Source organism: Sceloporus undulatus, chromosome 3 (genome assembly GCF_019175285.1).
Source record: "Sceloporus undulatus isolate JIND9_A2432 ecotype Alabama chromosome 3, SceUnd_v1.1, whole genome shotgun sequence".
Lineage (NCBI taxonomy): Eukaryota > Metazoa > Chordata > Lepidosauria > Squamata > Phrynosomatidae > Sceloporus > Sceloporus undulatus.
This window is the reverse complement of record NC_056524.1, coordinates 106,957,166-106,981,918: the sequence shown is the minus strand read 5'-3', so window position 1 is coordinate 106,981,918 and position 24,753 is coordinate 106,957,166. Positions and strand designations below refer to the sequence as shown.

Sequence of the window (24,753 nt, the reverse complement as noted above, 5' to 3'; positions counted from 1 at the left end):
GCTGCTCTCCAGTGCTTAGGAATGGAGTGTGGCTTTGGCGTGAACTCCAGACCCTTAGGATCCATGCATCATTTAAATAGGATACCTCCAAGGAGACCCGAAGCAGCTTTATTTTGGCAGTCTGTAACAAGCCTTAGTCTGCATGATGGGTGTGTACTTTTGACTCTCCCCACTATTACAAAAAACGCCAACTTTGCCTTTAGCCTCATCAAAATGGAAGCGTGAGTGCCTAGCAATTCTGAAATAATTTGCTATTTCTATGTTTTCAGTTTGCTTATATCTGTAATTGTCTTTGGTTCATGAACTGAAGTCCAAAATCACAACTACCAGCAAAACACTGATGTTTTAATCATTTTACCTTTTCTTACATTGTATTAGCCTTGTTGGGGTACTATTGTGATTGAAAAGTAGGGTAAGAATTAATATAGATATTAATGTAGATAGTGTAGATAAATGACCAGAGTGATCAATGCCTATTATCTACATAACTGCTTAAGGTAGGATTGATTGACAGCATGACATATTTGGTTTTACTATTATAGTCCAGGAATGTAAAAGCTTAATTTTAATATGTTTCACTTCCTTTTTTTAAAGACAGTTTTTCATTCTAAATTTTTATTTTTACATTTGACAGATTCCAGAATATCTTCACCACATTAACAAACGTTTAGAAGAAGAAGCAGATAGGGTGCTAACATATTTAGACCATGGGACACAGTGAGTAGCTTTTGACCATCTTTAAAAAAATGTTTCCTGTTCCTTTAAGGCATTCCTTCTATAGAATTGTATTATATTTGTGGTATCTGAGAAAGTAACATTAGTGAAATGATTTTACAAATTAATCTTTGAATTTAACAATAAATAAATTGTTATCTATATATGGAAACATAAGACACATGGAAAGGCTTAGCCAAAGTTTCTTGAAGTTTTAGAAAAGTGTCTGTTGCATGCCACTCAGTTTAAATTATCAACAGCTGATTTTAGCTACTCTGCGAAAGGTAGCTTTTGCAATGATGGTCAGATTCAATCAGAGATAGAGAAACTGTGGCCTGTTACAGACAGCCAAAATAAAGCTGCTTCGAGTCACAGTGGAGGTATGGTGTTTCAATGATACATGCGTCCTAAGAGTCCAGAAGCCACACCAAAGCCACGCTGCAGCCCTAAGGACTGGAGCGTGGCTTTGGTGCAACTTCTGGACTGTTAGGACGCATGCATCATTGAAACACCATACCTCCACTGTGACTCGAAGCAGCTTTATTTTGGCTGTCTGTAACAGGCCTGTGACTCCACAGTCTCTGTGTCCCTCATCTCACTCACCAGCTTCCTTGTTGCTCTCATCATCAATCAATAATCAGAGAGGAGAGATTTACACTCTTCTCTTCCATGCTTTTAAGGAGGCATAGCGATTGCCTGGAAAGTCACCAACATTACAGTACCCAAAAAAACTGCCCCACTCTCCTTGCATGGAGCATTTTAAAAAGGTCTCTTGGTATCAACAAACTCTGTTTAAAAGCCTAATTGCAATGGGACTAGTGTGTGTGAGGTGGTCTGGGCAATGTTAGTTTGTGGTCTGCCTTGCTGCTGTTATGTGGGGGTTACATGACAGGAAGGAGGTGGCTCAACAACTGCCCTTGATATGCTTCTCCAAAATCAATTTGGTCTTTTGGATAAAAAGGCCACCTCTGCTTTGAATTATCCTGAAAATATGGGAAGAACGTTTGCTTACTATAGCTGTAATCTAGTGTTTTACTAATGATTACATGTTTTATTATAACTTTTCCAGATATCAGAAGGAATGATGATCACAATCATTTCTTCTGTTATTGAACCTGGATGGTAGGGTGATTCTCTGGTTAGCAGTGATAAGGGGTCCAGCCAAACTGTTGGTCAGCTTGTGACATACCCATTTTTGATAGCCATTGTGGCATAATGGTTTGGGTTTTGGAATAATGCTCTAGGAGACCAAGGTTCAGTATTCCCATTTGGTCATGCGAACCCACTGGGAGGATCACACACACTCTGCCTTAGACGAAGACAGTGGCAAACCCCCTCTGAAAAAATCTTGACAAGAACACCCTATGTTTGAGTTTCCCTACGTCAAAAAACACTTGAAGACACAACAACAGCAACAGCATCCATTTTTAAATTAACAGAAATGGAAGATGAATAGAAACATATCCCACAGTGACTTCCAAGACCTATGGAAGCATTGCAAGCATTAATAGAAAAAATTAGATAGCAGGAGGAAGGTTGCTGTCCTTGAGCTAACTGGATATAAAATTAGGGTTGAATGTATGAATACATACACTATGAGATAACACTATTTCCCTTGCATTATGTTAGGTGAGAGAGAAAGTAGAGAGAGAGAAATCAGGCACCCCTACGCTTCTATAACATGGAACTCTACAATTCATTGTAGTAACAAAATACTGTACATATAGCACAACATAGCTACAGACTATACTATGACTCTGGATACTCTACTGCCTGTTGCAGTTTTTGCAGCTCCCCATTTGTTTCCTATAATGGTAAATGGAATCCTTTGCCAATACATAAAACGTTGAACAGCCACAATCAAAGAAAATCTCCAACTATATTTGTATTTTTAAAAGTTTAAAAGCATACCACAAAATGGAAAGATAGAGATTTTTGCTTGTATTCAGCTAGTATAGATACAGGTCTTTGGTATGCCAGATTGTCTTCAAGCCTCTCTGAAATGAAGTCATGATTCCATATTGTAATGACTGGATTGTTTCCTTATCACTTTAGTTCTTCTGTATCATTGCTCTGTATTTTTGGCTTAACATAAAGGTGTCATACCTATGACTTGTGTGTATCTATCCACAATTATAGTGTTTTCCCCCTCCCCTGGCTGTGTAACCAAGAGCACACACTTCCATAACTATGGAGGATTTCCTGCTAACTGCACAAGTATACATAGGTTCTTTTTCTTTTCTTTTCTTTTCTTTGCCTTAAACAGGAAGCCACTTATTGCTTGTGTGGAGAGGCAGCTGTTAGGAGAACATTTAACAGCTATTTTGCAAAAAGGTATTTTTCCCATTTACTTTTTTAGCGAACAGTTGGGTACTTGCATTTGGTGGAACCAAAATTGTACATTTGCCTCTTTGGCATATTGTAATAAAAGTACACTTTGTATATATAATGTATAAAATTGAATGCTGCTCATGATGACCAGTATGTAACTGGCTACAAATAATGTAAGCAATGTAACTTCAAAGCAGTAAAACCTAGAGAATGTATACACATTTTTCATCAAAATGATCTAATATAAATGGCAGAAATATGTGAATGAATTGCCAGGAATATTGCCTCATGTAATATGAAAGCTGTCACAGATCTTTGAAAAGAATAGGAATCTTTACTGGTCCTGTAACAGAGATCAGGTGTTTGTTTCAAGGACTGTTCTTTTGAAACAACATTCAATGGAAAGGGCTAAGAAAGAGTTGTTAGTAAAGGCATTAATTGTCAGGATTCACATAGTCATGTTAGTCTGTAGAATCAGTATGTAGAGAGACCTTGTAGCACCTTTGAGATTAACTGAAAGAAGTTGGCAGCATGAGCTTTCATAGACTCTGAGGAAGTAGACTTATGTCTACCAAAGATCATGCTGCCATCTTCTTTCTTTCAATTAGAAGGGGAAACAAATGGCCAACAAAAGGATTGGGGTCATAGCAAACACACACTACAATCCCAATCCCCCTTGAGGCCAAAAAAGGAGCGACAAAGATCCGCTCTTTTTTAGCCTGAAAAAAGCCGGCTTTCCCCACTCCACTGCGGATTGAAGCCAATTGCAAGCCACACTGGCAACATGCAGTGTATAAACCCTGTACTGCTGGAATGTCTTGAAGCCACCCATATGCAGGTGGCTGCCCGTTTTCTTTTCTTTTCTTTTCTTTTTTAATAATAGAAAACATCTTCATTTACACGTTTTGATTTTTACGTTTTATCTCAGCATCTAATGGACATTTTTCTATCCTATTTCAAGTCACTATTCTTCTTTTCAACATAAAAAACAAGAAATAAAAGTTACTTCCTTCGAATATCATTCGTCTTGTATGCTTATTCTTCTTATATTATATATTTCTCTATACATATAATTTTTAACTTAGTAACCAGTGTAACAATTGCTCTAATAATTTACTTTTCTCTCTTAATCTTCATCCAAACATAGATTTGCTTTTAAGTATAGATTCTTAGCTGTATTCAGACATAGATTATTTCCATTGTTTACCACAATATGCCTTTACATACAGACTTTGTTGCAATAGAAAACACACAGACATAAATCTTATTATATATCAGTATGCAAAAGCATGAGATAGATTTCTGTAGTAGTTTTTTTTCACACACACATGTTTTTGTGATGCTTAGACTTGACATATGTAAATTTCTACATCCAATCCCTGTGGATCCAGTGACTTTAAAGCCAAGATAAAAAAGAGGATCAGAGGTACAGTTTGGATGTTCAAGGAACCATATTTAGTGACTGAAAACAGACCATCCTTTTGTAATACAGTCAGCTTTCCATATCAACAGATTCTGCACCCATGGATTCCACCATCCCTGACGTGAAAATGTTCAAACAAACAAACAAACAGATCCCAAAAGCAAGCCTTTATTTTGCCATTTTATATAAGATGCACCACTTTACTATGCTATAGTATAGATAATGGGAAGTTATGTATTTATAGTAACTTAAAATGTTTGGTTGATTTTAAGTTCACAGCAAAAATATGCTCTTTTCTCTTTCTTTTTAAATGTTTTTCTTTCACTTATTTTAGGACTTGATAATCTGCTTGATGAAAACAGAATAGCAGATCTGACTCAAATGTGTCAGCTTTTCAGCCGTGTAAAAGGTGGTCAACAGCTACTTCTGCAGTACTGGAGTGAATACATCAAGGTATTTAAAACCTTGCATTATTTTGTTTACCTAATTTTGCTTTAGGTGATTAGTATGTTCAAATTTGAACAAATTCTTAATTGCAAAGATCTTTGTAAAAGCAAATCCAAAATTGTCCAAGAAATGCTGAACATATATAACTGAAAACAGAACATAGAATCGTAGAGTTGGAAGAGACCGCAAGGGCTATCCAGTTCAACCCCATTCTACCATGCAGGAAATCACAATCAAAGCATCCCCGACAAATGTCCATCCAGCCTCTGTTTGAAGACCTCTAAGAAAGGAGACTCCACTACACTCCAAGGGAGTTTGTTCCACTGTCAAACAGCCCTTAGTTTAAAACTAATTGGTTTGCCTTAGGATTGTCATAAGTCGGAAAAAGCTTGAAGCCTGTTTAAAGCCTGCAGTATCCTAGTCAGTCACTAGGCGGCAAACATCCCTAACCAGCACATAAGTGTGTCTTCAATACAGTTTGAAGCCATAGGGAATGGTCAGAGCAAGGGGTTTAAAGAACCTGCCTCCTCCTTAGGTGATTGCAGGGTTTCATGATGGTAGAGACCATACCTAGGGATATTGGCAGCTGTGGCTTTGTTCACTAGGAGCAGGTACAGTGTGTTCACTTCTAGCAACCATATTGTTTTTGCATCAAACATTTGATGTCTCAAACTAAGGGCTTTTTTAATCTGATCAAAGCTGGGGTGCATGCACTAATTCTAAATAAAACAACTCTAGAGAATGAAGAGGAACTTTTGTTGGAATCATTGGAGAACCATTAGTGCCACTAGAGAATTTTAGTGGCAAGAACTACAGAATATCTTATAGAAGAAGACCAGAATAATTACTAAACAGTGAAGTGTGTTGATAAGGACGTACAGCAAGCTGAAAATCAGTTAGTCCTAAGTGCTTAGCATAAGAAAGATTATTTGGAGGGGGATCACGGGAAGGGGTCAAAGGAATTTCCCTCTTCCTCTACTATTAGCAATGTTTATTAGTTATAACCTTACTGCAATTAGTTCAGTAGATACAATTTAATATAAATAAATTTTAAAATGGCGGTTCCCTTTAAAAATTGGTCTGAGATACAAGACTGGCAATTATCAGTATTGGTTCAATGTGTTGAGGCAATATTATAAAGGTCATTTTTTCAGCATTGATTTTATTTGTTCTGCTCCCTGTAATAACAAACACAGACTGTAATTCACCTAGAAGGAAAGTCAGAATGAGGCCCCTGAGGATTATTGGCATATTGGGATGAAGTCTGATATTTATAGAAGTACAAAAAAGTCTTCTTTTAAAAAGCCTTAAGTACCAGCAATCCCGCTAACCCAATAGAGTCCAGCATACTCAGTAGGCATAATGAATAGACAGTGTGGTGAATAGAATGCATTGTATTAGCTCCCTATAGTTTATACTATGCTGTTGTTGGTCCTGGCTGGCTGGTTGGCTGGAACCCTGAGCAAGTATATTCCTGCTGGGAAAGGATACATGGTAAGAATTTGCTGAAGGTCTCACTGATATTACTTACTATGTTCCAATAATTTAAGGTACCTTTGTGTGACATGTTTGCTCCTTTTATCCATTTTTCCTCTCATGAAAGTAAACAATGCCCTAAATGTACAGGGATTCAATCTCGATGAGGCCAATTTTTGTTTTTAAATTGCAGAACTGCTGTAAAAACTGTTGAGGTTATCCAAAGACTGTCATTGTTCTAATTTTTCTATGTACATATTTTCTGTATTCATAGTTTTCTGGTTATGGTTACATTTGGATGCAGTGCTAAGCCTGAGCAAACATAGCCTGCCCCCAAGTTCATGAGACCACCTCTCTCTTCTTCTGCAGAGAAAAGAAGCTTCTGTTTCCAGTTTAGAGTAAACACAGTTTAGCCCACTGTCCAAGCCCTGAACTGTAGTTTAATCTTAACTATTGTTAATGGAAACAAGTCTGTAAATTATGAGATGGGCTCATTTAACTAGGTGACGATTAGGCACATTAAGGTTAATCATTTTTGAAGATGACATACTAACCTTTGGTAAAACAGAAAGCAAAGCTTCCAATCTCCTTGTTCATGCTGGCAGGAGAAAGAGGATTGGCTGATCCTAAAGGAAGCTAAATTCCTTCTTTAAAGGCGGAACAGTGATTGAGTATTGCATTTGAACCAGTCCTATATGTGACTATTTATTTAGTAATGTTCAGTAAAAAAGCATGCCTTGGTTGTTATAAATCTATTTAAATGTTCTTTCATTTTGAAATAAGGTACAGTTCATCATATTTTAGTGTTTCTGTAGTTTCTGTTGCATTAAAGCAACTGATGAACTGATTTTTATTATCAATAAACTCCTCCCCCAGGAGCAGAAAACAGTAAGAAATAAGAGGTAAGTACTGCTGACATTTGATTATCCAAAGTGTTTGTTTTGCAGAACTTTGGGACAACAATAGTGGTAAATCCTGAAAAAGACAAGGATATGGTGCAAGAGCTGCTAGATTTTAAGGACAAAGTGGATCATATCATAGAAGTGTGTTTTCAGAAAAATGAGAAATGTATAAACTTGATGAAGGAATCTTTTGAAACATTTATCAACAAGAGACCAAATAAACCAGCAGAACTGATAGGTATCAATATTTTTCTGTAAAAATATTATTTCTCAACCCCGTAGTCAAGGGTGTTAAGCTAAAATATATCAGAGTACATCAATCTAATACCTGTTTCCTTCTGAGTTTTGTTTCTGATAAGGAGCTGCATACTTAAGACGCATGTTTCTTTCTGCTACTTGTGCATCTGTGCTTGCTTTTATTCTGACTGATTACAGTGCCACTTGCCTAGAAAACCACATGGAGGAAACAGTGCTGTTTGGGTGTAACCCTATTCAAAGAAGCTGAAAAGAGGCAGAGGTGACTTAAGTTCTATTGCTTTTATTTGGGTTAATCACTTGAAAGAGAAAAAGAGAGATGAGAGCCATTCATACCATTGGTCCAATAATCACACATTTAGAGAAAATCATAGTAAGTCACAAAGCTTGCCCCACTCAGTGCGCGTGCGCGCGCGTGTGTGTGTGTGTGTGTAAGAGAGAGAGCAGTCTTTTATACATTGTGACTGGAAGAGAATGTCAGATAAACAGTGGTAGGTTTGCTTAAATTTAGATTTACACATAATGTTTGAAGGAGAACAGTGTTTGACTGTGGGGAAAATACATACACCCATTCCCCTCAGATTTCTGATGTCAGGGCACATTGGTCATGCTGGGTCTTATTGTGAACAGCCAGTTAATCCTCCATCTACACAGTGAGAATTTTACCATGGTGGCCAACTTGCATTCACTAATCAATATACTCACATTCATCCACAACTTCCTTCTGCTTTGAAGATTATGGCTCAGATTTTGCTAAATAGGAAGAAATGGGGATGATTAGTAGATGGCTGCAACTTCTAATTTTTTATCCACCTCCTTACTTAAAGGACTTCAAATCTTACTGTGTTTAAATTTCTTTACAAAATGTGCACTCTGTCCTTTGCTCTATTTGATTATATACTTCCTGGGTGACTACTGGGTGAAACAATATACCAAATAGTGAAAAAATCCATTTAAAACTTCTGGGAAAATAAAAAGATCTTTGTCTAATTCTGAATTAATGTAGAAATCAGAGAAAAAAGGTGAACATCCCTGGTGTGGCCATTCCCAAGATAGGATACCACAATTTAGATCCTGTTTCTGGTTGCCACTGTGTAACTTGGAGAAGCAGGAGCATCTGAAGAAGAACCTCCAGTAACAACCTCGATATACAGAAAGTTTGTAAGAGATTTTGTAGGCACAGATATACAAAGCTGTAAGAGGCTTTAAAGTAAACAGCAGCATTTTGAATTATATTTGGAAATGGACTCTTAGCTGGTGTCATTTGATTCTGAACAGACAAGAACTGACAGGCTTCTTTTGGTGTGTCCCATTTAGTTTACAAATAGTTGAGGGTTTGTTTGTTTGTTTTTGGCTTGAGTAGTGTTTCAAAGAAGCCTTCCAAGACAGTTCTCTATGGACCCAAACAGACAGGCCAAAATAAAGCTGTTTTGGGTCACTTTGGAGGTATGCTGTTTAAATGACACACACATCTTAAGAAGCCAGAAGCTGCACCAAAGCTGCGCTCCAGTCCTTAGGATTGGAGTGTGGCTTTAGCATGACTTCTGGCCTCTTAGGACGAATGCATCATTTAAACAGCACACCCCAAAGTGACCCGAAGCAGCTTTATTTTGGCCTGTCTGTACAGGCTCTTATATGAATGAATGAATGAATCTTTATTTGTATACCGCTATTCCCATGATCACAGCGGTTTACAACAGTAATAAAAACAGACCGAAATTACAAAATCCAATAAAAATAAATCCCCCCCACACACACACACACTAAACAATACAGTACAGCAGTAAAAATATCCATCATTCAATCACGGTTAAAAACAGTTAAAAACCAAAGCACCAATTACATCCAATACAATACAGCAACACAAGGGAAGAAGAATGGAATTAGGGAACATGGGGGGAAACTTGATGAAAGAGGCGAGTCTTTAGATTTTTCCTGAAAGACTCCAGGGAGGGGGCTGAGCGGAGCTCGTCAGGCAGAGAGTTCCAGGTCTGCGGGGCCGAAGCAGAAAAAGCCCTATGTGCAGACACCACATATCTCGTATCAGGGACTCTCAAAAGTGATTTCCTGCCTGACCTGAGAGTGCAGGGCGGATTATATGGAGAGAGGCAGTCCTCCAAGTACCCTGGGCCCAAGCCATTAGGTATTAGGTATTTAAATGATCAAAGATGTGAGGGGAGATTACCGCAGGTTTGACAGCTGTGACCATGTTATTTCTATCCTGACGGGATCATAGTAGCATAGAAGGTTGTCTGATGAAAAGCACATTGGCCACAGGAACAATTTAATCTGTATCAATGCTACACTTATTGACATTGCCAAACAGTGATCTTGGGAACCTTTTAATCCTCAGGGTCAACATATAGTTTAGAATGAGTCCTGTATTGTAGCAGTGACTGTGGCTAAAAGTTCTCAGGGTAGGTCTACATGTAAGCCTTGCTTAGATGCTTGATATTTTTCCAGCAAACAAACTGCTCATTTCCATACAACAACTTCACTGCCTGCAAAGTTCAGTCCAGTTCTATGAAGAGTGTTTATAGAATGAATCTATTTAAACACTTGCTATCTATGATAATGACTGGCAACACTAGCAGACACTATCTAGATTACTAACTGGAGATAATAGCACATGACAGCAGACCAGATGAGGAACCCTTGGAAGTTGTATCCAGGAAGGCTCCTCATCCTCCTCTAGGGGAATTGCAGCCCCATCTAGAAGAGGTCAAACACTGCCTCCCTGATTAGATGAATCATCCACCAATTGTTTGTCTTCCTTGGCAGGACTGAACTTTAGTTTTCTGACTTTCATCTAATCCGTGACTGATCCCAGACACCGATTCAACAATACCTTACTAGAATAAGATTAAAAAAGAAAGATACAGTTGGATGTTAACAGCATAGTGATGCTGCTCAAATCTATTTTTTTAATTTTGCCTTTATTTAATATAATAAGAATTACATACATATACAAATATCACTTAGTAAAATATACCAAAAAGAGGGAAAGAAAAAAAATTAAATCTATCTGTTATACATCATTACAATCGCTTTCCCATAATATAGAAATCTTACCCCATTTCTCTTCATATTGTTGCAAAGTTCTATTGTTTTTTTGACATTGATATCATGTCTGAGGTTGCTAGCTCATTCAGCTTATTCTGCTCAAATCTAGATCCAAAGGAGACATGATGGGACTCCATAGCATAAAAACAGCAGTTGAGAAGATCTCCTAGGACCACATCTGACCATCTAGGGAGAAACAGAGTCATTGAAACAGTCCCATTCTGTCCACCTTTTCAACTCCGCTCTGAGAGACTGTCTGGAAATTCAGATTAGGAACATTTTGTGATTTAAATATACTATTAAATCCTCCACTTATTTGGCGGTCTGGTGTTAGCTTGTTTATAAAAAGCTATGAAGAGATGGTATAACATAATCTGGCAATGATATTTAAAGTGTAAGATATTCAGGGATTTTGCATGGCTTCTGGAAATTCTATAAACCGGTACTTAAGAACAGTTTGGTCCTATCTGTGTCAAGATACTTTGGGTATGCTTTTAAGTTGTAAGGTGGCTGCCTCAAACAACCTTAAGTAAGGATAGGGCCCCGACCAAAGCAGTTTGTGAGTTCTGGGTTCCTGCTTGCTAAAATTCCCTTTTCATTCCTGTCTCTTATGTAAGAGACTTTCTGGTGTGTGTGTGTGTGTGTGTGTGTGTGTGTGTAGCAAAAAAGGAGCACCCAGAAGCAATTGCGGCGGAGCTGTGACATTACCATTACGCGCCTGGTGTGGTGGGCACGACGCAGCTGCAGTGCCCTCATCACGTGCAAGGGTTGCCAGGCGTGTGGGCACTCCGCCCACCAGGCAACCCTCACATTTGATTTGGGGGCCTCAAAGGCCCATCTGTTTCGGGCCTAAATCTCTTCTTTGAATTATTTGTGTTAATTTGTCAGAGTTTATAAAATCACATACTTTAAGTATCCAGACTTTCTGTTGTTGTTGTTCTAGTTGGAGGAGATGGCTTTGTTAGGCCTTCAGTTTAGGTGCATGAATTAATCTTGGTTTGGCTGCCAAGCCAGTAACTTCAGAACGTTATAGGTTTACAGATAGCTGGAGTTCAAAATAAGGGGAAATAAATAAATAAATGTCTTAAATTTGTGAAATTTATTCATTAGCATAATTTCTCTAACACTTCCTAATACATTGTGCTTTACTATGTTCATGTAGAGGCTTTTTGTAAAAAAGAAAGCCCTGAGCTTTTACAAATTTTCAATTCTGCTGGAGAATGCTAGCTAAGGAATTCTAATATTTCCGCATGTTGTCTCTCACATCTAGCACTCCCTTTGTCTCCACATCTGCTCCTTTTCCTTTGGCTGCTATTTAGTCTGCATTTGCAATGAAGAAAAAATGCAGTTTGACACTGCTTTAACTGCCATGGCTCAATGTTATGGTATTCTGGGATCTGTAGTCTTGTGAAATAGTTTTGTCAGAGAGCTCTGGTGTCAAAACAAACTACAAATCCCAAGATTCCATAGGATGGAGCCATGGCAGGTAAAGCGGTGTCAACTTGTATTATTTCTGTAGCAGATGCAGCCATAATTGCTTTCTCTGACTGTTACTACGCTTAATCTGGGAATGTTTTTTTTAATAGTTCCTTTATTATACTTCATATTGAAAAGTGGTTTTAGTCTTGCATAATTTGTTGTTTACTGCATCTCTGATGCCTAGCTGAACATGCCTAAATAAATTTCATAATGCTTTTTCTTTAAAAATTACATATGTAGCTCTGTTTTTTCCTCCCCATTTTGTCTCCTTAACATAGCCATTTGATCTCTTCCTTCAATTTGCACTTCAGATTTCTTCATCATCATCTCTCATATATTTCTGGGGTTTTGCCCCTTTAATATTTGTGCTTTTATTAAGCGTATTTTCAAAGCCCCTTTTCCCCTAGTTTCCCTACGTCTTGTACAGTATTATCTTTTCTTCTTTAGTCTGACACTAATTTGAATTTTTTAATTGCTATAGATGTTAAAGTCTTATACATGGGCCACAAAGTTGTCATGGAAGTCAGTTAAATCTTCCTCTGCTAACTTTTAAACTTTGATTATCAGCACTGCATTGTTTTACCCTCTCCTCTGTTTGTTCAGGTGTCATATTTTTGTTAGGTTGTAAGTTTTGGCATGGAGTGTTTCCTTTCAGCTTCCACAAAACATTTAATATAGTTGTAAAACATTTAATTTAATCTGTGGAAACCAAGTGATTTATTTCAGAATTATTTTTAAACCTTTCCATTTTAAACTATTTTTTAGCAAAGCATGTGGATTCAAAGCTGAGAGCTGGCAATAAAGAGGCAACCGATGAAGAACTAGAAAGAATCCTTGACAAAATAATGATAGTATTTAGATTTATCCATGGTAAGCAAGTATGATTTGGTTTCTCTGCTATTGATTTTTATGCACTGTGCTGGTGGCAAAAGATGCTTGATCTATCTGGCCTGTACACATTCTTGTTTTGTGTGTCCTAAGGGCTTGTAGAGAGAGACTAAGGGGTTCAACAGACTACCCCTTTGGAGCGGCCTGCAGCTGCCTGTTTCCTCGCTGGATCAACTACTTGCCTCAGCCCGAATCTGGACTTTCGGTGGCACAAGAAGAAGCTGGAAAAAGCGGCTCCCTTTTGCGCCATGGAAAGGGCATCACAGCCACTGCTTCAGCAGCTTTTTGCAGCTTCAGTGTAGCGCATGCAAAAACTGTGCCAAAGACATGGCGTAACGCTTCCCGCCATCTGGTCAGATGAGCAGTGTGGGGGAGGAGTCGGAGCGGCTGGTGTACAGTCACCACGCTTCCAAACTGGCATATAACGCCGTTCTGTCAAGCCCCTAAAACCACATCTGTACTGCATAAATAATCTGGTTTGACACCACTTTAACTGTCATGGCTCAGTGCTATGGAATTCTGAGAATTGTACAGTAGTTTGTTGTAGCACCAGAGCAGAGCCTTATTCTGACTTAATACTTTCAGATTTGTTTTTGAGAAGGAAATGACTAAGATCAACTGACACCATCCTGACTCTCACCAAGTGTTATTAGATTACAGTCATCCCCAGCCAGCATGGCCCTGATAAAGTTGTTGTTTAACATATGCCTAGCACTGACCTTGCTGTCTTTTAGAATCACCATGAAAACTCTGTTTTAAGTATCTACACATTTGAAAACATTAAGTATTTTAAATTCTGTTACTTTTAATTGGGCTTTTATCAGCTGTTCTTTGGTTTTTGTTAGCCCCCCTTCAATACCTGGATGAAAAATGGTGAATAAATAATTAAAATAGGGCACATTGCCAAAATGTATTACAGATTATCACTTTCATTGGCACTAATGAGAGATTTGCAGAATGCTGAGAAGGTATAAGGAATCTTCCATTTCTGGAAAAGAATTTGATTTCTTTTATGAAAGAAAAGAAATCAAAGCTCTGTTTCAGAGCAGTATCTGGAGTATTGCAAACAGGAAGAAATCTTTGGCTACATAAAGAAATGCTAGGCAGGAGTTGCTTCATAACATCAAAGAGTTGCATAATTCCTGTTTTGAAATCATTGTACATCTAACATTGTAAGCAAACTGTGAATTTTTTCTTTCTTTGTGGTTTAGAATTCGCAATTCTCACATTTCACTTGTAGTGTTTTGTTTTGATTCCAATAGGTAAAGATGTATTTGAAGCATTTTATAAAAAAGACTTGGCCAAAAGGCTTCTGGTTGGAAAAAGTGCATCAGTAGATGCTGAAAAGTCTATGCTATCTAAGCTTAAGCATGGTAAGCATTTGCAAATACTGTTCCTTGAATTCTGTATCTGAACCTTTATAAAAGCAGATAATGTTCTTTGAAAACCTTAAATTTATTATTCTGAATCAATGGCCAGGGTTTTTAAATTACACAGAATGCTTAGATCTAAGGGGTTATTTTTTTAAGGCTTCTGAAATATTTGGTTACTCTGTGTGCCTGAAAGTCATTTTAAACACAGTATCTCTCTTTCTGTGTTTATATAATAGAATGTGGTGCTGCTTTCACTAGTAAACTAGAAGGAATGTTCAAGGATATGGAACTTTCCAAAGACATTATGGTTCAGTTTAAACAGGTAAGTTTTATTTCAGTTTTGTCACATTGTGAATTTTTAGCTGCTCAGATATTATCTCGTTAGCAAAGTGCTTGCTTATATACCAGGCTACATTTCTTCTTCCCCATCAAAACTGATGGCTTTCATTGACTTTGAAAAATCAGTTGAAAGGTAGGTAGATACGACAGAGTCAACATAGTAGAGGTATTGACTTCTGTGTAAAAGAAATGGGGATGAAACCAAGAGCATATTATAATACTCTTAGAATTTGGTCTTGGCCTTTTTTGTTTTGTTTTTGTTTGTTTGTTTTTTTATTTTTTTATTATTTTAATTTTTTTTTGGCTTGGATAGATTCTTGTTTTATTTTCTTTGGGGATTTGTTTTTGGGGGCTACGGGGGGGGGGGGGATTCCATAGATTTACAAAAAGAAGATGTCATTTAAAAGCACACATATAACCTCCCAAACCTTTTGACACAAATGTTTGAATTTACAAAATCCAATATCACAAGTCTTAGGAGCACAGGTTCTAAAGGCAGACAGTGTTAGCCTGTCAGTCAGATCTGTGATTCAGAAAGGTGTGAGATACAGCATGTTACTGAGAAGAGGAGGATGAGGGAAGGAGAGCAAAAAAGAGGTAGAACTGATGTGCTTGAGCTCCTGATAGCAAAGGGGAGGGGAGATGTTAGGGTTGAAGAGTTCTCCAAAACTGCTTGTTTAAAACAATTAAAATAATACAAAAATAAAACATTTGAAAAACAATTTTTAAAATGTTTAAAAGCAATCCAAAACCAATCCTAAAATACTGTTTTAAAATAGTGAAAACATAGGACTTCCAAACATTAAAGGCCATGCAGAACAACAGTCTTTTAGCTGCCTGTTAGAAAAGCTAGAGCCAGCCTAAATCCCTTGGGTAGGGAGTTCCACAATTGGAGTGCTGCTCAGATATCACTACAGAATATTCCAGATAAGGGCTAGCAGACTTTTAGCAGGAGTGAAATAGGGGAATGTACATTATACCTTTCCCACAGCTGAAATTTATTCCCTCCCCAAGAGGCCCAACTAGCACTCTAAGCCTTTATTTTTCAGGCTATCTGGAACAATGTTGCAGGCCCCACTCATTAGTAATGACCTCTATTCATGGCCTCTTGTACTAGTCATGAGCTGCTCATACTGTGGCCCTCATATGTTTGATACTAAGCTATGAACCGTTTTTTAAAAATGTACTACTGTACTTCAGAGAATATTTGTGTTGTCACTAGACAATGCCATTCAGCTGCATTCATCTTAAATTGGCACAGACGGTCTATTGGCTTAACAAAAACTGAAAAGCTTGTAATGGTGGTAGCCCTAAAATAATGTATAGATACATTTTAGAAGTCATTTTTTAGTAGATGAAATGGTAGAAGTGGGAACTAGAGACTACTTCTGCTGTTTGAACTCTATATAATTTCAACCAATATGGGTTTTGAAACACTGTTTAAAGAATGACATGGATTACTGGTTTCAGTAGCTGTTAATCAAAAAGGTACAGTAAATATATTTCCCTCAGGGCTTTTTAAAAAGATGATTGCGAATTCAGTGTTGCTGTAAATGCTTGATCATAGAAATTGCTTTATTAGAGCTGTATGTGTACTTAGATTAATTCAATTTTATTTTGAACTGTACATATAAGAATCCCTTTGTTCCCTTTTTTATTTATCCTAGTATATGCAGAATCAAAGTGACCCAGGGAATATAGACTTAACAGTAAATATACTTACAATGGGATACTGGCAACTTATACACCCATGGATGTCCTTTTGCCTCCAGAGGTAAGCCTTCAAGAAGATCTTTTGATATTCCACAAGATAGGATTGTTTATTTGTGATAGTATCTATAGCCACATATACACAGAATTTCCCATTAGTTTTGTTTTTTTAATCTCCAAAGTAGGGCTTTCATCTCCCATGTAAGCATGTACAAAGGGATGGATACTTTCCCCTATAGGCTTTGTTTTGACCACTAAATGTATGGCTCATGGAGGTGACCCAGTAGTCCTATGACTTTATCACACCAGGCTTGAAAAGTGGAATTACCTTATCACATGTTGCTGTGTCTATCCAGTAGCTGGTCTGTGGTACATCTGCTGCTGGAGTGCTCTTTTTCATTGATGCACAAAACCCATCAATACCACCCAATCACGCGGCTTCTTCACTGTTGAGCAAGTGTGATAAGTTTCATCTGAAGCCATTCTGATACGCAAGCAGTCATGTGATTTGAATGAGCATGATTATACAGTGCGCCTGCATCATATGCAGGCATTCCTTGCACAGCTTCCAGCATACACTGGAAGCTGTGCTGGAAGTAGTGGCACCATGCGCTAGGAAAAATAATGGTGTGTGCCATGGGCAAGAGCCTCATTATCTTTAATGGTGCTTGAGCATCCACAGAATTTTCCTTTTCTGGAACGGATCCCCCGCGTAAGGGAAGGGACCACTGTACTCCTCTCCCCACTGCCCCTTGGTATTCCCAAGCAGTTCATTTTCTTTTCTTTTCTTTTAGCTAGTGGATTGCTGTGATCATACAATTGCATTAAAAATAAATAAAAATAGAGCAAAAGGTCACCCAATGGGTTTCCATGACCAAGTAGTTAATTGAACCCTGATCTGTAAACTCATAGTCCAGCACTCAAACCTCTGTGACATGCTGTCTCTCTATTTAACATTATACTGCACACTATATTACAGAGAAAGCATAACCTTCATTCTGATATGAAGCTTTTTTCCCATAAAGGAGCATGCAGACATCTACTCTGCATTACTTTCACAGAGATTTCCATGCATTTTGGTTGGCCTAATAAAGGTATTACTACAATATTTGTTCTGGAATTTGTCGTACGGTTAGCACAGCATCCCCAGAATTGTATTTGTACCCCTTCCAAAATCAAGTAAGAGCTTCAGAGCTCCTGTTGTCCTGTCTGATGACATTAAAAGCATCTTGAAGCGCAAAGTATTGAATTTTGCTCAAATCCATCAACTGAGACAAAATAAAGAATGCAAAATTATAGAGACATGTGTTCTCTCACTTCATTTTCCTTCAATGTTTGGTTGTATGCTTGTTCAAAGGTAATCTTTGCCAGTGAAATGAAACTTGGAGGTAGCTGGTAGCCTATTTATCTGTCAGATTTAGTGCAAAGATGTTAAGAAACCAGGAGAAGCTCTATATTTTGGGTGTGATTATGTTGCACACATGCATGTGTATATGTGTGTGTGTACTTGCTTGTATTTATTTCTCCCTTCTTTCTGTGCATTATTTCAGATGGTCAAACTGCAAGAAGTATTTAAAACATTTTATCTTGGAAAGCACAGTGGTCGAAAGCTACAGTGGCAGACAAGCTTAGGACATGCAGTCTTGAAAGGAGAGTTTAAAGAGGTGTGTTTAATAGTTCTTGTTTTAGATTATTTTTTTAAAATGTAGATTAGTGATTTGACTACTTCTTTTCATTTTCCCTGTGCATGGTTGGCAAATCAAACTATGCCTTTCTGACCTCATAATTTGTCCACCTTTTTATTCTGTTGGTGTAACACTTGAATAAAATGTATACATCTAAAGCCCAAAGCGTGATAGACCAAATTATGCAGTTTATTTACATATTTATTTGAGAACGAATCAGCTAGGTGACTAGTGCCTATATGCACTGTGCATATATTCTGTTCAGACTTTATGCCTGCACATAGATTTCCAGCACTATTGGGAATAGAGTCTTGTTCGTCCGCTGTGCATAGTAACATAGTAAGAGAGAGTATTTTTTCAATTGGCTAAATGTCTCCTGGGATTCTGTTATTAACGGAGAATTGAAAAGAATTTTGGAAATGGGAAAGAACGGTGTTGGAAATTCTTAGAGCCAGAGATCATTTTTGTTCATAATGGCTCCATGGTAGCCGTGTCATCTATCTGATTTTTCCTCCTTTCCATGCTTATTGTCTTGTTTGCATGCATAATAGAGGAAATTAAAATAGTCCCAGCTAAAGATGGAAGATCTAACTTGTATCTTCCTTCTATGTGCATTTTTATCCTGGCTGTTGGAAAGTTCTGGAGCAAGCTGTACTCTCACCATTAATTGTTCCTGCTGAATAGAGCTCATCTGATAGGACCTTGATTATAAGAAATCCATCCCTACATTAGCCATCAGTAACATATACAGTATTTAAATAAGTGCACAATAGTAAAATCTCAATTTAACTATGTAGTGCAGCTTTCCTCTCCACATTTTGGGACTGGTCCACCTGTAATAACTATTAACAAATTTGGGAAAGACCGATGGGAGTTGCAGTCCAAAACAGCTGGAGGGTACCCAGTAAAGTTGAAACTGAACTCTTTTTCATGCATCAGTGACCTCTTAAGCCAAAACTCTGTAAGTTTAGCTATAAGAAGCTCCCTTCTCCCTCCGTCAAGAGCCTAAAATCATCTGGAATTGATAGTTATCAAAATAAAAAGAGAGAAAGAGGCAGCTCTTTCTTTATTTCTCTTCCGGTTTCTAGAAATATCAAGACACTTTCTAGAGTCAAATGCAGAGGCTCCTCATCAGTCAGGGTTTGGATTTTAGATTTTGACTCACCACGCTCCACCTGTGAGCTGCAGTCATCAGTCTGGATTGATAATATACTACTTGGGGAAATAGCCTCCACCCCTCTGTTTATGCAATAAAAATTATGCTGGCAAAATATTTAGTATAAATAACGATTTCAAGTTTCAGTATCTTCAAAAATTCCTATTTCTAGTATGACTTTGGAATGAGGGCACTTGAGGCTGTCATGTGAGATGGCATTCACAAACATATATGATCTTCTGAATTCTTAGAAAGAGAGCTATTCGTATGCTCACTATGCTATCTCAAGCATTATAATACAAATTAATTTCAGACAATGAGCAATGGAAGGAAATAAAATAAATTCTTCAGTTTTGTTGTTTATTTTATGTTATCAATAATATTATTCAAAGTTTGGAATATGATTAGAGTTCCCAGAATCTGCAGCCAGCATGGCCACTTGGAATTGACAAAAGTGACACTTCAGCTTTTGGTATTTTTAATCCTCTCCTGGGCTGGAAAGAATGCCCAGAAAGCTAGATTGTTAGATCATTATGTGCTGGATTGTTTTGGTTTTTGCTCCATTGTGCATCATTGGGCAGAACAAGATTATTAAACTTAAACAAATGCGTGTATATCTCTAGATACATAGTATGTTGCAATGTTTTGTTTTGTTTTCTTTTTAGGGGAAAAAGGAGTTTCAGGTATCACTTTTCCAAACATTAGTGCTTCTGATGTTCAATGAGGGGGATGAGTTCAGTTTTGAAGAAATTAAAATGGCCACTGATATAGGTAGGTAGTACTTTGGCTCTGGTTCCCTTGGATTTGAAAATTTGATCCTAACATGAAGGTATCCCTAACTGAAGGAATATGACATGGGCTGCATCCGCACTGCTGAAATAATCCAATTTGACACTGCTTTAACTGTCGGGACTCAATGCTAGGGCATTCTAGTTTATTGTGGCACCAGACATAGAGAAGGCTCAATGTCTCACAAAACTACAATTCCCAGATTTTCATTGTATGAAGCCCTGAGAGTTAAAGCAGTGTCAAACTGGATTATTTCTGCAGTGCAGATGCAGCCCTTGGTGGCAGTTTTTCCCTCCCTATTCTTCTCTTCCCTTCTAGATCTCTCTTCAGAAGAAAGTTGGGGTGGGAATCTACATGTAGTTATAACAACAACGTTTATTGATTAGCCCGTGGGCCATCTCAAAATACAACAAATCTAACAAAATCTGTATAACCTCTGTATAAGAACTCTATACAAAAGATTAAATAAAGAGGATATTAAAATGAATAAGTAAAAATATAAATACAATAGATAATCATACATTAAATAAATGTAGTGGAGGCAAATTTATACATCATATTTCTTCATCACTCCTACAATTTACTCCAATCAACCCCACATATGAAGATCTCAAATGAATTATTTTACTTAAATATCAAGCTGTCATGAGAGATATTTTTGATTCTTGACCACACATAAAATACGTTGTTCTAATATGGGTATCCCAATGAGTTGTTTGCTTAATATAGGATTCGAGATACAAATTTGCACTTAAATAGTATATGTGCTATATCCCCAATTTCATGCTCTCCACAAATACAGATTTGCTCATTATGAGGGATGCCATTAAATCTCCCATATCTTACCATGGTGTCAAGCTGATCAAATCTAGCTCGAGTAAATGCTTCCCTAAGGTGTTTCGGCATTTGTATTCTTAAATAATTAGCTATTTGAAAGGGTTTTTTATATCGGCTCAGCCATTTTAGGTTGCCTAGCTTACCAAGTGTGGCTATATCCTTTTGAGCCTCAATATCCAAGATTCTTTGTCTTGCACTCTTATTTGCTTGACTGCTAAATTCACAAGTTACAGGGAGACTGCAACTCCTTGTAAAGTTTGTTAGTTGCGTGATTCAAGGGGACTGTGGATGTGCTTATAACTGTTCTAAGAGACACAATCTTGGAAATCTATCTTGCTCCATTTCATTAATTTTTCAGCAGTAGTTATACACTCTGATTTTAGCTTGTGAATTGATTGACTAGATTTCTAGTTCAGCTCTAACTGCTGCCACCGAGGTCTTTTTATCTAAGACCAAGATACTTCTCAGATATCAGTGGTGGATCTATTTTGTCTAAAGCCTGCTTGTTCTACTATTAAAATATCCTTTTCAGTTACCCAGGTTTCAAGTCTATTCAAGAGGAACCTGGAGTAAATTTTGGCAACAATATCTATTAGACTAATAGGCCTGTAATGGCTGGGCTCCTTATTGTTCCCTTTTTTATTTATGGGAACCACTATTGCCAACTTCCATCCGGAAGGTATCTGGCAGTAAATGTAGTTATAGTAGTGCTGCCTCGTTCTCTTGTGTGGAAAGATGCAACAAAATTCTGTGATAGTTGCACTGTAGCAGATGAGGGAAGGTAGCCAAGAACACTTTATAACTTACCTAGGATATTTCTAACACTCCCCTTACTATACACGTAAGTAAGTTAATTGCAGATTTCTATTATTACTGTATGACAATTAATAATCATAAATATGTATCTGCTATGTGTGTGCTGTTTACAGAGGAAAGTGAATTAAAAAGGACCTTGCAGTCTCTGGCGTGTGGTAAAGCAAGAGTACTGAATAAAAATCCAAGAGGCAAGGATGTAGAAGATGGAGACAAATTCACCTTTAATTCCGATTTTAAGCATAAATTGTTCAGAATAAAGATCAATCAAATCCAGATGAAGGAAACAGTATGTACTCAATACTGGCATCTCTTTGATATATTGTCTATAGAGGGCTATTTTGGTTTGTTTATCACTATACCCTGATTGATATGGAGTTGTGGTGTTTTCAGTTTTTTTTCTTGTACAAAATTGTGTTGCCTTGTGCTTAAAGTACAAAGATGATTGGTACAAGAAATATTTCCTTATTCATGAAACAAGAGATTCTGTTTGCAGTTTGAAATAATACGTTTTTAAATCTGTTAGTAAGAACAGTGGATATTTAGCATGCATGCACACCAAGATAGGTTCAAATTTTGTGTTTTTAGTAGAATTGTTTATTTAATTTTTCTAATTGCATTAATAAGATTAAGATTTTAGCTTTATTTTTGCAATTACATAGTGCCTTCCCATCTACCTCATCTTCACCAAAACTTCCATAACAGAGCACAAGGCACAGCACAAGTTAGCACTTGAATCAAGTGATGTGCCCTTTCCACCATTTAGAGAAGTCATGTGCCCAGAATTGTAATGTAAATGTTAAACTTAACATCACAAAATGGGTATGTTTATCCTATGGTATAACACAGGTCTTTATTATGGAGAAGGAACAGATTAGAGGTCGTCATATCTCTGTTTTTTGCTTATTTGATGTTTTTATGATTGCTTCATTTTTATTCTTATATTGCAAATGGACACACATTCAGACATGTCTGCATATCAGAAAAAGAGACTGAAGCTATAATCTTACATTCTTGTTATTTAGGTTGAAGAACAAGTCAACACAACTGAAAGAGTGTTTCAAGACAGACAGTATCAGATTGATGCTGCCATAGTTCGTATAATGAAGATGAGGAAAACCCTTGGGCACAATCTTCTTGTTTCAGAGTTGTATAATCAGCTAAAATTTCCAGTAAAGGTAAGTATTAAGATTCTTTTTCTATCCAACAAACCCCCCTCCCCAAAAAAAGAATTTAAAAACCTAATCCATATTAAATAGAAATCTGAGCATACGACAATGATAAAGTTTCTATTACTACAAACTTATTAAGAGCATTTTTAGAAATTTTCTATATCTATATATATTCTGCCCTTGGATTTTTAAACACAGTGTTCTCTTTTCACAGCCTGGAGATTTGAAAAAGCGGATTGAATCTCTCATAGACAGAGAATATATGGAAAGAGACAAAGATAACCCTAATCAGTATCACTACGTTGCATGATAAGGAAGAAACTTTTAAAATGAAACGAATGGACACTAGTTTCTCAACAATGAATACCTGAGATATTCCCAAACCTTACGTTTATCTGATTTGGGAATTATGTTAGTTGATCAACTGCATGCACTGCTGATACTTAAAACATCCTTGCATAGACTATATGGTGTGTTTTTTTAAAAAAAAACACTTCATTTTTAGCTTCTTGATTTCTTTGGGAATTCTGTTCAAACTTTATTTTGAGTGAATGGTAACAGTCCTCTACGCTGTAATTCTTTGACCTGAAGAAGTTAGGATGATTTTGTGCGTCTGACTACACTTCATAAAATTTCTTTGTGCTGTATTCTTTAGCTTCAAGGATTATATGACATTCTGTTTTAAACTCAGTGGAAGAACAATCAGTGGTCTCAGAGTACACTGAATTTCAACTATGCACAATGGCTTCTAGTATTTCTACTTGTTTTATTATTTCACATCTTTCTAAACTTTATCTTCGTTGCGATAGATTGAAGTGCCAAGGGGATGACTGCAGATAAACATCTAGAGTTAAATATTCAAAATACTTATTGGTGATGTTTTTCTTCTTCTTGGCACCATGACAGTGAATCAAATAAGCACTTTTTTATTGCAAGATACGTGTTTATAACCATTCAGTAAAATAACAGGATAATCTAGTTTTGCTTTAAGACTTGCACACAGGCTAATTACACTGGCATGTTCTGAGAACATCTCAAAGTAGTTTTAAAGGCTTTATAGCCATGTTGTAAGATCATATGTGACAATCCAGTCATTCTCCAGATACCTCATATTTGCAGAGAAGAACTGGATTGTTCCCGTGTCTTTTGTCTTGATAGAGTTTGAAAGTATTGAATTTGACAGAACTTTGGAGAAAGAAATCTATATAAACTGATACTTGTAACTGCTGGTTTTACAGGATATGCAAAATGGTATATGTTTAAAAGAAATCAAAAGGGGTAGGGTTATCCTTTGTGTCATTTAATGTTAGTAATATTTTTATTAAAAGTATTTGCATAAAATTACCGTAGTAACCTGGTTAATTATATAAAGAAGTTTCCTTGTAATATTTTTACTTCAACAGATTAAAATACCTTCATTAACTGTCAGTAATTGTTGCATTTATTTTCCCTTCCATTTCCTTGTCATATGTAAAAACTTAAGTTGAAGCCAGTGCAAAATGTTGTATAATATAGATCTTTTAATTTTGTTTACAGCAAATCTTATGTTAACTTCTTTTTTGCAGTTTATAAAGAGAGAGAGAATAAAGAGAAAAAAGGGAGACAAGAAGAGAAAAGAAGAAAACAGACCTCTGCCTGCCCAATCCTAACTGTAATGAAAAGATAAATAAAAAGGAACATATTATTCTACCATTATAATCCTGAGAGAATTTCTAATAACCATAACCACAAATTATTATATCATTAGATTTCTTACTGCTCAAAAAGTCCATAAATCTTTAAAAAATCTTCAATTGGTTTATCCTTCAAAACCTATATTAGTTTGGAAATTTGGGCTAATTCAGCAACCTTAACAATCCATTCTTCCATCATTGGTGCTTCAGACAATTTCCATGTTTGAG

General features: G+C 36.9%; 1 protein-coding gene across 1 annotated transcript in view; it reads left to right on the top strand.

Moving 5' to 3' along the window:
• LOC121926386 (cullin-4A-like) overlaps positions 1-24,541 on the top strand; it is a 41,692-nt gene extending 17,151 nt beyond the window's left edge. Inside the window, 14 exon segments of the mRNA XM_042459322.1 lie at positions 635-717; positions 2,981-3,048; positions 4,803-4,921; positions 7,339-7,531; positions 12,856-12,960; positions 14,241-14,351; positions 14,588-14,673; positions 16,358-16,424; positions 16,427-16,464; positions 17,951-18,064; positions 19,907-20,012; positions 21,797-21,969; positions 22,706-22,858; positions 23,067-24,541. Of these exon segments, the coding sequence (XP_042315256.1) occupies positions 635-717; positions 2,981-3,048; positions 4,803-4,921; positions 7,339-7,531; positions 12,856-12,960; positions 14,241-14,351; positions 14,588-14,673; positions 16,358-16,424; positions 16,427-16,464; positions 17,951-18,064; positions 19,907-20,012; positions 21,797-21,969; positions 22,706-22,858; positions 23,067-23,162 (1,512 nt within the window). The 3' untranslated portion in view covers positions 23,163-24,541.
• Positions 24,542-24,753: the final 212 nt, after the last annotated feature.